Below are 19,196 nucleotides of genomic sequence, written 5' to 3'. Positions count from 1 at the left end.
AACGAGAAAGTGAACTGAACTCCCTTCTTAAAAATCATTAATTTATTTTTTTCAAAATTTCTTTAATTAATATGCTACTTAAATCTGCAATCTATGATCGTTAAAAAAAAGTTGTAATAAAATTGTAAAACACGCATTTTTAAGGGGTATGCACTCTCGTACAGGTCCGCCGGATTTTTTTCTCGGTAGGTGGAAGGGTGGGGGCAGTCTCAGAAAGTGCATTTTGCTTCTGCTAGTGCATTTTGTTTATGGCGCGCGCACGCGCGTAAAATGGCTGCCAAAGAATACAATGCATAATAGTTTTTTTTTTTTTTTTTATATCTCGATAACTACATGTCTCTGCAAAATTTCAATGCGATTTTCGTATTCAGCATAGTCAAAAACCTTGGAAAGTCGTTATTTTAAAGAAATTTTGGCGGTGCAGTCGGTGCACCTAATGTAAAAATTTACCCCCATCCCTCTGCGAACTGTTTACCGTGCTCGGAGCACCAAAATGAATGAACGGAAAAATAAAAATATTTCTTCCTTTCGTATTATTTGGATTAACTTTCTTTTTAAAGAAATTAAAAAGTCTAAATAAAAGACACTTTTTCATTGGCTAAATTTTGGTCTCTTCTGTTACACGGCTTTTCATTGGTCGTTTTAAATTCCCCCTTTGGCCCGCCGTCATCCAAAAAAATCTGTCAGTTTCCTCATTAAGAAAGATCGTAAGTATTTTTTTGTATCTTTTAATACTTTTTGTCTTGTCGAAAAAAGTTTTCTGTATATATTTTTAAAACAGTGTTGTATTTAATCAATAATGTAACAGTATTAGTTAAATAATCATTATTATTTTTTGCTTCTGTTTGATTAAGTAAACTTCGGTTTAATTTCAAAACAAAACAACAAATACTACATATACGAAGGAAAGAAGAAACGAGCGAAAATAAATTAGTAAAATTGGAGTTAGTTTAACCAGATTAACACTATGTTGTTTATTAATTATTAATTAAAATTAAAGTTTGTAAGATAAAGGCACGCGGCGTGAATGGTTTGCGAGAAAAAGTTCTTTGTAGGTATTAAAAATGCCCTTAAAAAAATATTACACGAGGAATCATCTCGAATTAAAATCTATTGAGAAATACACATTTTGTATTGAGCAATACACACTTGAAATATGCAAACATTAGATAAAGTTATCCAACATGGCCCAAATGAGACGACCATATTCGAAGTTGTTATTAGCCAATGTTTACATATTTAGTGCATTTCTCGATACAAAATGTGTGGTGCTTGTTGTAAGATCGACAGGTCGACGTTTTAAAAATATGTCGTTTTAAGCAAAAACAATATTACGTATTTTAATTTTCATGTCGAAATTAGTAATATATCCCAAAATTACGAAAATTCATCGAGTAGAAAAGTAGTATAGCAAAAAGTCATTTTTTCGGAAAATGGGGTAAATTGCATTTTCCTTAGGGAACATAACTCGGAACGCATATTTTAAATTACAGGTTCATGGCGCACAATATTTGGTAAAATTTTACTTTAAGGCCAGTCTCACGTTCATATTGAAAAAAAAAAAAAATTTTTTTGTAGATTTTGGTGTACTAAAAACGATTCTGCTAACCATTTCCGTCGCAAAGAAATAGTTTTCATGAAATGAAGAAATTACTTTTCAAAAAATGGGTGGTCACTTTTCCATGTAAATTTAACTTAAAATAAGTACCCGTTTTCTGGCCACCTAGTGAGGGGGAGGGGGGCATGTTTTTGTTTGTTTATTGGCTAAAAGTTTTTTTGTTTGTTTATTTTTCTGCTTTCATCTTTCAATAAAGACACGAGGAAATTGAAAAATAAAGAAAAATCTTTATACAGATACATGTACCTAATTCCTTATGTTATCGGTGGTGACCATTTCTGTATGCGTAAGTGCGCGCATATTTTTGTTGCAAACAAGTAGTTTTCCAGATATCAAGGAATGTAATTCCTTATATTATCAGTGGTGACCATTTCTATACATGCAAGCGCGCACATATTTTTGGCACAAACGATTAAACTCAGATCTCCAATATCCAATGTAGACCCCAACTACCATGTCTCCTTCTCCAACATGTGGGGTCTATGTTCCAACCTTCCAGAGGTTGAAACCCAATTACAGGAGATTAAACCAGACTTATTATTTCTAAGCGAAACTGGCATTGGATGAACTATTTTCCTAGATGAGTTCGTAGTTAAAGGATACTCTAACCTAACTTCCAAATCTGACCCCCAAGATCGCTATGGTCATGGAATAAAATTATCCTATATGTGTTTCCAGGTTAAACTTGCTCACACTACTGCATTTCTATTTGCTCTCTGTCGCCTCCACAGCAAGCTTCAATGTTCACAATGTGGAATGGTTAATCCATTCAAACAAAACCGATGATGAGATGAGGTTCAGTCATGATTTCTCCATTACTTTGACCTCACTCAGATTGTTCACGAACCCACCCGTATGCCTGACACTCATGGCCAGTATGCAGGTCTCCTAGAGCTTTTTCTCACAACTTGCCCTGAGCTATGTTCATCTTACATTCTGCCTCCACTGGGATCTTCTGACAACTCAGTTGTATCAGTTAAGATAAAAATGAAATGTAATAAGTCCTCCGATGCACCCCTCCATTGTACGGTATATTGATACACTATGGCTGACTGGGATAGCTTCCGTACATTTATATCAGATCTACCTCTGCATTCCATGTTTAAAAAGGATGTGTTCTCTATAGTATCAGACCTAATGGAATGGTTAATTGTAGGTATAGACCGTTTTATTCCCTCCAAAAAATTCCAGCAAAAACCTAACAGCCAGCCGTGGTTCTCTTCACAATGTGCTGCTGCCATTGCACACAAAGATTACTTTTTCCATTGCTTCCAAAGTAATAGATGTACTGAGACTAAAACTGCTTTCAGGACTGCCAGCAATCACTGTAAAAGAGTAATAAAAAACGCAAGAGAGTTTTATGCTCAGTCTGTCAAGTCCACAGTAGTTGAGCAGTGGCTTGATTCCCACCAGTTTTGGCAAATAGCGAACAGGATCTTGAACAGAAGTGTGTGCTATATCCCAACTATCATCAATGGACCTGAGGTAATCTCGTCAGCATCAGATAAAGCCAAACTCTTTGCCAAGAACTTTGCAGCTAATTCTACCCTATGCGACCAAGCCCCCCCCCTCCCCCGTATTTTCTCCTAAAACACGCTATGCGACATACAAATATCTGTGCATGATGTTGTCAAGCTAATCAAAAACCTTGATTTTAGTAAAGCGACTGGCCTTGACGGCATTCCTATTATAGTGCTTTTTTTTTTTTATACATGGAGGTCACCACTTATCAAGGCCCAGAAGCCACTTGGGGATAAGGGTTATTGTGTGTACAGTAATCAATGGGAGAGTATTGTAGTAATAGTTAGTATTGGAGATTTGATAAAGTGTGATTACTTAAGGGGGGGGCGGTTCATCAGGAATTTGTTTGTGTTGGGCTTGAAGACATTCAAGTTGAAGTCGGGAGGGAAACAGGCAAGCGGCAGAGAGTTCCACAGGCGTGCAGTTCTAAGAAAGAAGCTTTGTTCATGGAATCTACATTTTGATTTAGGCACAGATAAAGAGTGGGGAAAATTATTGACAGTGGTTTCAGCTAGTCGGGTGTTTTTTGTGAAAGATTGGTGAGGGGGGACCAGAGAATGGAACTCAGACAAGCACTTGCTATGCAAATAACAATAAAACAAAGACAGGCTCGCAACGTCTTTTCTGTGGGAGAGAGGTTTCAGGGAAGTGCTAAAAAAAACTTCAACCAGAACTAGCTCTCAAAGCTGTTTAAGTGTTGTCTTAAGGAGAATTGCTTCCCAACACCCTTGAAAACCTTGTCAGTATGCCCTATATTTAAGAATTCAGGTGATTGGTCATCTCCCTCTCAGTACAGGCCAATAAGTTTCTGTGCGTCATGAGTAAGTTGCTGGAATCTGTGTTAAATAGAGTAGTAGTCAACCACCTCAGCAAAAATAAACTTCTTAGTGACACAGAATATGGTTCCCATTCTGCTAAATCTACAGCAGATGTGCTTACGGTTGTATCTCATAGGATTAATAAATCTCTTGATGGAGGTTTCCTTTCTAGGGCAGTTGCTCTTGACATATCAAAGGCCTTTGATAAAGTATGTCATAAAGGTCTACTTCACAAGATCTCCAGTTACAGTTTAGCTGGAAATGTCTTCTCAATTATTAAATCATTTCTCTCTGATAGGTTCATAAGAGTAGTAGTTGATGGGCAGAAATCAGAAGCTCACAATATTAATGCTGGAGACCCTCAGGGGTCCATCCTGGGCTCAACTCTCTTCCTAATCTACATTAATGATGTTCCAAATCATATCCTTGGATCATTCATAGACATTTTTGCTGACGACACTACCATCTATGGCAGTACACCAAAGACTGTGGTACAATGGAGAAAGAGGTGGCTGGTTACTTTTAATGCAGCTAAAACCAAGCTTCTATCTTTGCATCATCAACCCTCTGATCCTCATCTGGCATCAATTGAAATGAATGGCTCTCATCTTGGGGAGGCTTCATGTTTTGACACGCTTCTGGGCTTAACCTTTACTACTGATCTGAAATGGAACGCATACATCAAATCCGTTGCCAAAGTCGCTGGAAAAATGGTGAGATCCCTCTATTGATCCAGTAGATATCTCCCTGCTGATGCAATTCTCTACCTATATAAGAGTCAGGTATGTCGAAGGATGGAGTACTGTTGCCACATCTGGGCAGGAGCTGCTAAAAAGGACTTATCCTGCCTTGACAGAGTTAAAAATAGACGTTGTAGCCTAGTAGAGGAATCTCTTTTCTCTTCCCTACAACCTCTTTCTCACAGAAGAGACGTTGCTAGCATGTTATATCATTATTTTCATGGCAAGTGCTCATCTGAGCTCAAATCTATGGTCTTCCCTTGCCAAACTTTCACAAGAAACACTCGTCTAGCTGCAAACACTATCAATAATTTCCCTCACTCTTTATCTGTGCCTAAACCTAAACATAGATTCCATGAATAAAGCTTCTTTCTTAGAATTCCACACCTATGGAACTCTCTTCCATTTGCCTGCTTTCTGGCTGACTATAATTAATATGGTTGTCTTCAAGTCTAATGTTAACAAGTTCTTGATGAGCTGTTCCTTTTAAGTAATCTAATTTACCAAATTTCCACTCCTAACAATTATTACGGCATTATCCCATTGACTACTGTACCTTATTAACCCTTATCCTCGAGTAGCCTTTGGGTCTTGATAAGTAGTGACTTCTTTGTAAAATAAAAAAAAAAAAAGAAAATATCTGGAAAACTACTTGTTTTTCATCTAATTTTAAATTGTTTGCCAAGGATTACTACGCTATGTGAGCAGGCAGTTTGGTACGCGAGTGCACATTTCACGGCCCTCGTTTATGGTACTGCATGTTCACGTGTAGTGTAACCGAAGGCTGTGAAATGTCGGAAAAATAGTCCCAGGGTTCAGGGGCTAATACCATGCAAATGGTAAATTTGTGTGTCAGCCGAATAAGGGTTGATAACTTGTAGCTTTCTAAAAGTTCGTGCAAAGACAATCCCTTGGGAAAGAGCTTTTGAACAAATAAGGGAACTCTATTCCTTATAACTGTGCAAAAGCACTATATTCCAAAAAGGTTTCAATAAAAATCACTCATTGAAAAAAAAAAAAATAAATAAAACAAACTAAAAAAAAAACAATTAAATTAAAATTATATTTTGCTACATTGACAAACAAAAATTATATTTAGATATGTTTATACAATTTTACTGTGAAAAAAACTTTGTGTACAAAAAAAATTATTAAACCTCTATAAATGTTTCATGCTTTTAAAATTCTATTTTGCTACATTGACAAACTGAAATTATATTTCAATACATTAAGTCACTCATTGAAAATAAATTATATTAATACATTAAAATGATATTTTGATACATATTTTATTCAATAAATGTTTCGATTTTCATATTTTTGTTATTTATTTCGTTATATACTTTTGTGTTATCGTAAACACTTGTTTATATTTAAGGTTCACATAATGGCCGCTAGATGTCATTTCTCATTTGAATAACAGTGGTCAATAACTCGTCTCTGTTGCTAATATGTCACTGTCATCCAGAAATGCCCTCTATTTTAACAAGCACCAAATGTGTATTTCAACCCAAAATGATTTCTCATATTTAACAAAATAAAATGAGTATTTTTAACACCTATGAAGATTTTTTTTTTTTTTTTTTTTTTTTCGAAACATTCATGCCATGATGTAGTGACTTTACTATTTGTAAAACAAAGCATTACAGAAATACACATATTCTATAACTTTTAAGCCATTTAACAGCTTAGGATTTTAACTTTTACTATAATAAATGTCATGGTAACATTTATTGGGTAGATTTCTACCAGAATTTTATTTTTGTTTTAAATCATTATTGAGACTTCGAAGATGTAAGTCATTTTTTTTCTTGTTCAATCTCCAATGGGTTGCTATAAAGTCGAGTTTTCGGTTTAATTCAAAAACAATTTGATTTTCGATTTTCTTTTTTTAACCCTAACACCATTTGCTTATTGCTATTGCACTTTCTCTTCCAACTTATATCTGTATAGCAACCTGTGACAGGTATGCGTGGAAGCACTTAAGACTTGTGTGTCAGTGTCTTAGTTGGGACCACCTATGGTGAAAATGAGTTCGTCCAAGGGCTACAAAAAGACGACGCAGAGTCGTTGAGAGAGTAACTGCCAAGGTTGCTCTGGTATTGTGTCACGTATGGAAATATTGTGTTATGTTGGATTGTGTCGACATTGTTGTTCAGGATTGTGTCGACGGAATTGTTCGGAACTGTGCTGGATTGTGTTGACAGTAGGGTTGGATCAAATACTGACTTTTAACAATTGAAATACAAATACAAATACTTTCGTTAAGGTTACCAGAAATACAAATACTTTTATTCCTAACTCTAAAAATACAAATACAAATACTAACGCTAAAAATACAAATACAAATACTTTTATTCCTCAATCTCAAAATACAAATAAAAATACAATAACTGATTTAAACAATCTGAAAATATGCGAAGAAAAGAAGAAAAAAAGAAGAAATATTTCCTTCCAAATTTGACATCTACATTACACTCTATATCATGTCCTCATTGCATTTTATCATCATTAGAGCTCTGAAAGTTTCCGGGCCAAGTTTGGCTCGCTCTGGGGTATAAAAATTACCAGCCTTGCTGAAAACTCTTTCAGATGGTGCCGATGTTGCACAGCACCCTAGAATATTTCTGGCGAAAGGCTTCAAAATCTTGAAGCTCTTGTTTTCCCGCCAGTACCTCAGTGGGTTGACGTCAAAAGCCAGAACACATTCTTCTAAGTAGGAATCGAGTTCTGCCTTTACCACTGTAGTGTCGCTTATTGATGGACTTACATTTAGCTTCCCAGCTGGTGGCATGTAGGCAAAAAGACGAGGGCGTTTTGCATTCATGTCAGCCTCGTCTTGATTTGTGTTCACGGTCATGAAAAACTTCCTCTCTTGAACTGTGTTCTTCAAAGACAACTGAGTTGACTGCGAAATAATTAGGTAAAAATTGGGGAGATAAGATTTTTGGTGTAGAACATATTTTTGCCTAATGCATAATTATATCAAAGAGTTTTCTTGTTAATTTATTTGGAAGTGATATTTTCACCTGTGTACTTTTAGGGACAAGCACCAGGATAACATTAAGAAGTTTGTCAAATTAAAATGAAATTATATCTATATTTTAAAGTAGATGAGAACCCTCAGCTATCCCTCCTAAAAATGTAATTCTACTTTTTTTCAAAAGATTACTTGTGAACATCTAGAAAAGGAATATTTTATAATTTAAATTAAGTAATTAGTTTCGCATATAAATTATACATAAAATGATCTTTCATTTTCGGGCCATCATAACTTTTTAGGGTAGTTAACTTTTTTCTATCTCTAAGTCTGACTGGCAAAATTGTAAAACCAAATGAAATTGCCTTAAAAAGTAAAAGGCACAGAATTTATCTCCCATAGCCAAAAATATATACCCCAATTTAGAAGAATTTTTCTTTCATCGACCAAGGACAGACTAGATAAAGTTAGGTCATCAGAGCAGGTACTACACTTTAATATAAGCATTGATTGACAACGGGGACAGATTACATAAAAGAGATGTTTATAAATGTTTTTTTTACGATTATGATATTAGTAACCATTTGGAGTTACAATCTATTTAGTATGAATTTAGGAAAACTCGTCCCGGGAAAACTCGTCTCCGGAAAACTCGTCTCCGGAAAACTCGTCCCCTTTCGCTAGGTAGGAAAACTGGTCCCTTATTGAATAAATATCGATTGAAAACACATTTTATGATCGTTCTTGAAGGAGATATTGCTTTTTAAAATAGACTATAGCCCCCCCCCCTAATATTTTTAAAAAATATTTTTATTTGCTTAATGTTTTTTTTTTTTTTTAAAATAAAATCGATTGTCCGTTTTCTACCTAACTGGCTAAGTTCTTAGTGGTTTCACTTATTTTAAAGCGTTTATTATGTTCATACAAAGTTAATTACAATTTTTTTGGTTCTTATTTTAACGACGTTTTTTGGAGTCATAAAAACAATAATAAAAAACAAAACAAAAAAATTAAAAACTGGGAGCGTTACTTTTTTGTTTTGGTTTTTTAATTATGATAGTTTTTTTGTTGTTATGTTTTCGTTTTCTCTCATACCAAATGCACTCATGCGTTATTTAAAATTATAATTCTATCAAGTATCCACATTTATTGTCGTCCTGTCAAATTTTGCAAAAATTAACTAATAAATTAAAAGCGAAATATTTTTTTGGCGCCAGAGATGCCATGTGCTAACAATCTCTCGTTAACTCATTTTTAATTTTTTAAATTTTTACTTCAAAATTCTAAAATCAATCATTCAGAGAAAAAGTAATCACTAAATAAATTTATTAATCAATTTTATTGAAAACTCCGCTATCGTTTATCAAGAATCTTTTTAATTTCATTTTTTGTTGGTTGTTTTTCGGAGGGAGATATAGTTTTAACCCCCCCCCCTGTCTAAATTATATTTTAAAAAATATTAAAATTTGGGGTTGTATTGCTGTACACATAGATTCGAAAAAGTAGTTAAAAAACAAATATATAACAAATAAATGTTATCAAAGGCAAGATAAGTTACTTTTCTACCAAACTAGATATAATTCTCGTGTTTTTATTCAATTTAACATGTTTATTCAGCTCGAAAAACATGCAGTGTTTACCGATGAATTTAGTATCGATTTTTAAGTTTAAGTTTCTAACGACGCCGTAAAAACATTTAACGTGTATTTTTTCCGCATAAATATTAACTATGGTTCTTTTTCAGTATCTTCACCAATATCTTCATTTTTAATGTGTTTAGTAAACTGCACAAGCACCAGATTAACTTTAGGCCTAAATGTTTCAAAAACAATAAAAAACAGCAATCTAAAAAAAAAATAAAAATAAAAATACAAAAAGGCGGCTTTAAAATACTGTTAGAAATTCGCTCAATATATATTACCGTGACATATGTTGACATATATTCGGTGTTTTTTAATAGTATTTTGTCTAGTTTATTATTTATAACACCTTTTTCCGAACTTACCGTGTTTAAGAGAGAGTCGGCCGCCATTTTGAATTGTCCAATACATCGGTAAACACTGTATGTTTTTCGAGCTGAATAAACATGTTACATTGAATAAAAACACAAAAGATATATCCAGTTTGGTAGGAAAGTAACTTATCTTGCCTTTGATAACATTTATTTGTTATATATTTGTTTTTTTGACAACTTTTTCGAATCTATGTGTACAGTAATACAAACCCTAAAATTTATTATTTTCTTTTTAAAACCAAATCTCCCTCAGTAATTTCTTTAATTTTCTTTTTAGCGATTATCAAGACTCTTATACCGGACATTATTTCTCGTTCTCACGTAACACTCGACATGTTTTTTTGTTTGTTTTCTGTGTTTTTTTTTCTTTACCGAATAAACGATTCCAAATAAATTAAACAACACACAACATAGTCGGCGAAGTAGAAAAATCGATTTTACCCTTTTATAACAACAGTAAATAAGTAAATTCTTTTTATATTAGTATAAAAAATATGCGGTCTCGTTTATGAATATAATAAACGCTTTAAAATAAGTGAAACCACTAAGAACTTAGCCAGTTAGGTAGAAAACGGACACTTAGAAAATCGATTTTATTTAAAAGAAAAAAAAAACATTAAACAAGTAAAATATTTTTTTAAAAATATTATGGGGGGGGCTATAGTCTATTTAAAAAAAAAAACAATATCTCCTTCAAGAATGATCATAAAATGTGTTTTCAATCAATATTTATTCAATTAGGGACCAGTTTTCCTACCTAGCGAAAGGGGACGAGTTTTCCGGAGACGAGTTTTCCCGGGACGAGTTTTCCGGGCACCATTTAGTATTACACATGAAATCTGAAGAAAACACTTACAATGAGTAAACATGCGAGTATAATCGACAGATTTCTAAGATGACAGCATAATTGAAAAGTAGTTGGTTATTATCTTAGACTCCACATCTACTTACCATTTTTACTAGTGCCATTTTTTCCATACCATATTTATTGGTACAATTTGTAAATAAGTTTCTCTTTGTCAATCATATTCTTAAAAGAATTCTGTCAGTCGTCAGAAGACCAAATTTACTCAGGGGATTGGAGGTATCAACTTAAAATATCTCTAAAATATTGATAAATTTAATTTTAGTCATAACTCTAAAACTAGACTTTGTTTCCAAGAACAATCTATGCGTCATTATTAAGGCAAATGTGTCTATTAATCCAAGATAGTTAGAAAATCTATAATTATTGACTTTTAATTAAACTTTTGGGACTACTCAGGAAAAAGTATATGAATACTTAAAAATATTCATTTTAAATACAACTTTAAATAGCTATAGTTATAAGTTTTCAAATTTCTATAAATTGAAAATAAATTAATTCAATTAATTTCAAAACACTACTTTTAAAGAATTTCAAACGAAAAATACAAGAATTAATTATTTCAGAGGAAATATACTCAGTGACCTAATTGGCAGGGACAAGGCGCCAGCACTAAAAAATGTCCCCAAAATGGTTTCATACTCAACTGTGAACTCTTTGAAAGGGTCCATATAGACATTTAGTAAGTAACTGTGAAACCGGATTAAACATTTAGGTGTGAGATTCGCTTAGTGCAAGAGGGTGTAAATCCATGAATGGGAGTGGGAGGTCAAAAGTTTTTTTTTTAAATCTACAAGTTTAGACATCCAAACAACTGTTTAAATTACTTTATTATAACTTTTTCTTTAATAATCCATATTTAATAAATATTTATATAAAATTATCCGAAAAAGGCCAAATTTAAAGCATAAATTTGAAAAAAAACAAACAAAAATTTTGAAAGCCAAACTGCTTCAAAAAAAGCCAAATTCGCGAAATTTGGCCTTAAAAAAGCCAAGCTGGCAACCCTGAATTGAAGCTACTTGACTCACAGACTTATCGTCACTCAACTAGCAGCAGCGTGTGTGACTGGAAGTGGACAGGGCTGGTAGACTGGTACACTACGCAACATGTATGTGAACAGGGTTGGATCAAATACTGACTTTTAACAATTGAAATGCAAATACTTTCGTTTAGGTTACCAGAAATACAAATACAAATACTTTTACTCCTAAGTCTAAAAATACAAATACAAATACAAATGCATTTATTCCTAAATCTAAAAATACAAATACAATTACATTAAAATTGTATTTAAATACAATTGAAATACAAATACAATTGTATTTGATCCAACCCTAGTTGACAGAATTGTTCAGTACTATGCTGGATTGTGTTGACAGAATTGTGCTGGGTTGGGTCGACGGAATTGTTCGGAACTGTGCTGGGTCATGTTAACGGAATTGTTCAGAACTCTGCTGGATTGTGTTGACAGAATTGTGCTGGGTTGTGTTGACAGAATTGTGCTGGGTTGTGTTGACAGAATTGTGCTGGGTTGTGTTGACAGAATTGTGCTTGGTCATGTTGACAAAATTGTTCAGAACTGTGCTCGCTTGTGTCGACGGGATTGTTCGGGACTGTGCTGGGTTATGTTAATGGAATTGTTTGCATCATGTTAAGTCATATCGATGGAGTTGTTTAGGATCATGTGAAGTTGTGTCAACGGAAGTGTTTGTAACCATGCCGAGTTATGTTGACGGAATTGTTTGGGACCATGCCAGGTTGTATCAACGGAAGTGTTTGGTACTATATCGGGTTGCATCAACGGTATTGTTTGTGATGAGTTGTGTAGACAGAAACATTCGGTTTATGTTTGTTGTTCAGTTGACTTGACAGTTGTCGGATCATACTGCCACATATGATAACAATATATTATTTTTTCATATGCAGCAGTATGACTACGACCACAGTCAAGCCAATTGAACAACAAACATAAACTGAATGCTTCCATCTACACAACTCATAACGAACGATACGGCTGATATGGTTCCAAACACTTCTATTGACACAACCCGGCACAGTCCCGAACTCTCTTAATGTGATCCAACACAATGTGAACAATTCTGTCAACACAATCCCAAGCAACTCCGTCGACATGACCCAACACGATTTCATGAAATTGAGAAACAAAATTTTATCATATTTCAAAACAAGTTCAGTAAAAACGAAGCAACGCAACAAAAAACATCGCTTACAGAAATATTTATTGAATTAAATTTGAGAAATTTTATTATCTAAGTAATAATATTTCAAAATATTTAAAAAATTTACTAATAAAATGTATATTTCAAAATAATTCACACTAGTTAACGTAATTGTCACCGATATGGGGTTTCTAATAGTGTAATAATAACGCTCAAGATGAGAACAAATTTTGCGTATAATCCAATATGAAAAAAATTGTAGCAGAGATTTATTTTTGTTTATATATACATGCACTATCTTGTGTCGTGTCAAGTTGTAATTTGATTGGCATATTGATACACAGGCAATTAGCACACCATTGACATGCGCACTGGACGCCTGCTGATTTCTGGTCACAGCTAGATGCATGTGAAATACAACACATCCTCTTCCCTTGTTTTCATCATGATGACAACAGACAATCCAAAATTTAATGATTTTCCAAACCAAAATTTTCTCGTAATTGAAAACAAGTTCAGTAAAAACAAAGTAACGCAACAGAAAATATTATGAATACATTTATTGAATTTAAATTTTTTAAAATTTTGTATATGAGCAACAAAGCAACAATATTTTAAATTGTTTTTTAAATTTACTAATAAAATGAAACAAAAATTATGAATTTTTTTTTGATAAAATAAAAGTATTAAAATCATTCAATTTTAGATTATCTCGTCTTTTTCCTACCGTAACTCTTCTGAGAGTGAAATTAAAAAAAAAAAAAAAAGTGGTTAGCTGAAGTACACTTGTGACCCTTAACCTCATTATAAATTAAGTTTTATGTTTAGTTTGGTAAAAGACTGTTTTGTTAAGTTCAGGTTAATTCTATAGAAGCAGCAACAATTATTTTAGATAAGTAGAAAAAACCTCCTCCCCTCAGATGAAATCTAGATATTAAAAAAAAGCAGTAAGGTACAGATTATTACTATTTTGCATACTTACTAACCAGAAGAGTTCTGGTCACTTGTACAGTTTAACATCCTTGGCAAATTGTTTTCATTTTAGGAGAGTTTGATCTGCAAATCTGTTAAACTGTACGAGTGACAAGCTCTGCTGTGGCTTTCGTAAAAGTAAGTCCACAGTTTGCCTTTGCCACGTAAATGTCTTGTAAGATTTACAAGTTTTGTAGTAAAACCATCCCCGACTTTTAGTTACTATTTTCAACAATCTAAAAAAAATAGTTTTTCACTAATTTATTTCTGGAGTGTATTCAGAATTCCAAATTGAAACGGATACTGAGAAAAAGAAAAAGGTAATTTTTTACAAGAGCCAACAAAATGAAAAAAGGATGAAAAAAAACATTTACAAGAAATAAATGTTACCAAAGGCAAAAATAAGTTACCTTTCTACTTACCTGGATAAGTTTTTTTGTGTTATAATTTTAAAGCAGTAGATATCTGGAGCAGTAAACTTCTGGGTGGTCGAATGGTGACCACTGACAAAATTTCCTCCCTGTTTCCTGCTTTCCTGACTAATATACAGAAGTTTAAATGTAATGTGAACAGACATCTTACTGCTCGTATAGTTTCTCTGTAAACATGATCCCAAATAGTAGTCATTTCTGTGCAAGTGACACTATGCATTGTTGGGGTTGAACAAGAGTAAAAGAAAATAAGTAATAATAGTTTCAAGAGAGAGAGAACGAGTGAAACCAGCTTAGTTGTGAATAAAAATAAGTACATACATGCATCTCTTAGACATTTGATCAGTCAGTTCTGCTTGAAATATCCTTTTCAGCATTGAACGTGCAGGTTGAATGAACCTCCTTGATTTTTTTTTTTTTTCTTTTTAGTAATCTTTCAAAATGGAGGAAGGCTGTTCTGCCAAAAAGAAGTCTTGTCGGAGGTCGTCCTTCACGCCTGGCAGATCATTGTTTACTCACATTTCAAAAGTTGGTAAGTAACCATATTTCTTTCTTTTTTTTTTTTTTTTTTTTTTTTTTTTTTTGTGTGTGTGTATCATTTGGATTTTTTTAAAAAACAAAATGCGACAATGTTGAAACGTTATGAGAATAATGTACAAGTTGAGAACCGTAGTCTGAATAATACAAGTTATCACTCCTCATCTCAAAAATTCAGAAACATAAAAATTTATTGACAGATTCTGAAACTTCATTCTTTTTTATGTTTTGGACATCTTTCCTAGTTATTAACTCATAAAATATAATGTCTTCTTAGCTAATTAAATAGTTAGGGATCCATCTTCAGACCAACAGTAATTATCACTTCCTACACTGATGATTGCATAGGAATAAAACACTAGATGCAAACATCACTATTATTACTAAATTTTATTACCATATATCTCTATATTCTCTACCACCAATAGCAATGGCCAATGACTCTTTATCTGAAAGTACATCTTTTAAACTCCTTGGCCTAACGTTCACAGGAAACATGAGTTGGAACAATTACATTGAAAGCATTGCTAGGACCGCTGCGAAAAACTACTAACACCCGAAAGTATCCTGTACCTCTATAAGGCCACCATTCGCCCATGTATGGAGTATTGTTGTTATATTTGGGCTGGTGCATCTGCTACTAGTCTCTCGCTCCTAGACAAGGTTCAAAAGAGAGTCGGCAATCTGATAGGTCCTGAACTGTCATCTAAGCTTCAGTCTCTGTTCCATCGATGAAATGTTGCATCCCTCTGCCTGTTCTACAAGTACTTTTAATCGTGAATGCTTTGATGAACTACGAGCACTTATGCCCCTTGACGTAAACACCCTCAACAAACCCGACAAGCAGCTAAATCCCACGCCCACACAGTAGAGATCCCTAGATGTAAAAGAGCTTTCTACTCCAGTAGTTTCTTCCCCAGAACCGCTAGACTCTGGAATTCCAGTCCAGTTCCCTGCTTCCCCAACTGTACTGACATGCAGAAGTTCAAGTGTAACGTGAACCGACATCTTGCTGCCCAACTCCCTACATATTACCCCAATAGCTGTTGCCCCTGATAGAACAAATAATTAATAAAACATGTTAAAAACACTTTAAGAAGAGTTAAAAACATTTAATTTTCAAAAAGGAAACACAAATTAAGTTTGCTGTTTTGGATGATCTTGGTAAACTTAATTGTAATTCTTATTTCATTATATATATATATATATATATATATATATATATATTTCTTTTCTCTGTACTTCATAAAAAGAAGTCGATTTTACCTGTATTGTTTTTAACACTATAGGAAAATAACGAGCCATTTCTTATACAAGCCTTTCACACTCACCATTTCCAGCAAATACTGCAGTGTGTTTTAAAATTTATCTTTTCTGACTTGCTCTCTCAAATACCTAATGCCACATAGGTAGTAGCAAATATTTCATCCGCATTACATTTAGTCCCCCCCATGGAACCCAAAATCACTGCATCTGTTTTGATAGTCATATGCCACAAAAAGAAAAAGTCATTTTATACATGTTTGACTAAAAACTTGAAATAAAAGACATTGTTTTCATTCTTAGTTTAATAGAATGACAGAATAGCTGGCAATCATCACTTTGAAATGCACAATAGCATTAGAAAAGTTGCTTTTCAGATTAAGAGTTCAAATTTCCGAATATGAAAAAAAAGCATTTGCTGTGTCGATTTAGCATGCGTTTAACCCAACAAAAAATTCTTCTTGCATATTGTGTTCTAACTTTTCTTTTTATTTACTTTTTTCCAATATAAAATCATAATTTACATAAATCATTTAATTTACTCATCGAAAACACAACACATTTACACACTGCTTGATTTTTCTTTTTTTTATGCTTTGTGCCATTCATAGTTATGGATGCCCTAAACAGCGGAAACTTACTTTTTTCTCTTTAAATATGCTTCATTATATCCAACGTTAAAACAAGATTCTGTATTGCTTCTTGGCATCCATACATAGATCCTACATCGATTACTACTCTTATGACTATTATTTTTTTATGATTATTATTAGTACTACTACTACTAAAAGTAAAACAGTTTTATTTATTATAAAAGTTATACGTGGAATTTTACAGTTTTATTTATTTTAAAGGTACTTTTACGTATCAATTTTATAAAAACCTAACGTAAACAATGCAAAGGAATTAAACTAAGGTATTTTTACCCCATCCCACCAACAATTATTCAAATGAAATTTTTTTTTGTTGTGTAAACATTGATTTAAACTTGAAAATCATATCTACATATACCAAGATTCATACTTTTCAAGTAGTAGCGTTTGTGTGTGTGTATATGTGTACAACTCTCCTACAGCCCACACAACTAGACCGATCATGACCAAACCTGGCATAATGATGGTCCCCTTCATGGGGATAATGTACACCATTTTTTAAGGTTAAGGTTATAGCCTATGTATATATATATTCTCGTACAGCCCACACCACTGGACTGATCATGACCAAATCTGACCTAGGGATGGTGCACACCATTTTTCAAGGTCAAAGTTAAAGGTTAAGGTTATATTTGGCGTGGCTCTTGCAACATCTGCTTACTGCAAGTGTGCCGCAACGCGGGTACTCGAGTGTATGGCAAAGTCCCGCACAAACTATGGGTATCTTTGCTAGTGTAGTTATATACTAAAAATTAACAATATTAACTGGTGTTTCTGCAGACTGGGCTTTATCGTTAGTTTTGTTTATGGAGGTAATTTTAGTATTGTTATTATTGCTATGGACAAGGCTTCTGTACTTTCACTTCACAATTTAATAAAAAAATTATTGTAGCACGTTTTTTTTTTTTTTTATTTTACTCAAAATCACATTTACAATTTTATTTATTTTAAATAGCAATACCGCACCATTTTTTTCTTCAGATCGAATAAACTCAAATTGAGCATTATTGAAAAGAGCATAAAAAACAAAGAAATAATATCTTTAGTTTTTTAAAACTGGCCCATTAGAACTGGAGTTATGACCATTCAAAGTATCAAAAAAATGTGTGATTCACTGGAGATTTTGCCTTAAGTTAGTCCTATTCAAATGCATGTAAGCTTGTGACTGAAAATGAAAGGAAATTTGCATAATTTACCGACTAACCTATCCTTAAAAAGCTGTATTTTCAGATCTTTCTAAGATATTATGATGAAATTTTGAACATATTATCATAATGCCATGAAGGTTCAGTTGGTGTTATTTATGATCATCTCACTTGGTAATTTACTGACTAATTAACATACTAATTAGCATATTCCAGTTTCATTTTAACAGTTTTCAGAAGAAAGATCATAAAATAGCTAAGAAAAATGGTAAGTAAGGCTTTATTATCATAGGAAGTATTATTCTGATGGACATTATCATTTGCCATTATAACATCATGAAAAATCCAAGATGGCGACCAAGAAATCCAAAATGGCTGTCATGAACCGCCCCCCTAATTAAACACTTCATAAAATCTCCTCACTAACGTGATGTACTTGCAATAACCCTTATCCCTGAGTGGCTTCCGGGCCTTGATAAGTGGTGATCACTGTGTAAAAAAAAAAAAAAAAAAAAAAAAAAATGACATAATTTAAAGAAATTATTAACAAAATATGGCTAAAAGGAAATTTTGTATAGATCAGAAATACGTTTTCAAATACATTAAACATACTAATTAGCATAATGTTCATTTTAACGGCTTTAAGTAGAAGCATTATAAAAAACAGTTTAAAAAAATGAGCGGTAAGGCTTTATCATCATACAAAATATTATTCTGATGGACATTATCATTTGTCATCACTCCACCTTGAAAAATCCAAGATGGCAACCAGGAAATCCAAGATGGCCACCACAACACGATTCAAAGAAATAAAGGTAAAAAATGCCCCCAAATGGCTAAAAATAACATGTTTTTCTCCATAACTTTTGATCCATCCATTAGATTCTTTTGAAACTTGGCCAAAATGTGGAGTCCATTGTTCTTAATATAAATCCAGTATGGGTGACCCTGGCAAAATTCTGGTTCACGTCCTCGGTAACATTTAGTGCTCAAAGCGCCCCTTTTTGTGGCTCTTTTTTAATATTTCTCAACAAAAACTAGATATGTCTGACTATATAGTTGTTTTTTATGGTAGTCAACTCAAATATACATGTGTTAAGGCCTGAAACTGCACCGTCATCCATTTACACTGGGATTTGGTGTCCCCAGGGGCTCAAAAGAGGACAAAAATGCCCCAAAATGGCCAAAAATGACACTTTTTGCTCCATAGCGTTTGATCCATCCATTAGATTTTCATAAAACTTGGCCAAAATGTGAAGGCAACTTTGGCCCTTCACACTTCTCACATTCATCATTTCTTCACTTTTTTATTCTGACGTCATCTCACATACAGCACCAAGAGGGGGATCACGCACACTCGGCTTGTTTTGAATTATTATCATCTTTGTTGAATAAATACTACCTAGTTAGAAGAGAGCTTTTTTGTTGCTTTTTGTCTAGAATTCCTTATTATATA

The 19,196-nt window shown here is 33.3% G+C and overlaps 1 protein-coding gene across 2 annotated transcripts in view; it reads left to right on the top strand.

Moving 5' to 3' along the window:
* The first annotated feature begins 570 nt into the window (after positions 1-570).
* The window catches only part of LOC145286288 (uncharacterized), a 60,285-nt gene continuing 41,659 nt past the window's right edge, over positions 571-19,196 (top strand). For both annotated transcript variants that reach the window (XM_080135148.1, XM_080135147.1), the window contains exons 1-2: positions 571-707; positions 14,572-14,674. In XM_080135148.1, the coding sequence (XP_079991274.1) occupies positions 14,584-14,674 (91 nt within the window). In that variant the 5' untranslated portion in view covers positions 571-707; positions 14,572-14,583. The remainder of the gene's footprint in view (positions 708-14,571; positions 14,675-19,196) is intronic.

This window comes from Euprymna scolopes, chromosome 10, assembly GCF_053919585.1.
Source record: "Euprymna scolopes isolate OS-2025 chromosome 10, ASM5391958v1, whole genome shotgun sequence".
NCBI lineage: Eukaryota > Metazoa > Mollusca > Cephalopoda > Sepiida > Sepiolidae > Euprymna > Euprymna scolopes.
The sequence above is the reverse complement of the archived record's forward strand: the minus strand, read 5'-3'. Positions and strand labels throughout refer to the sequence as shown.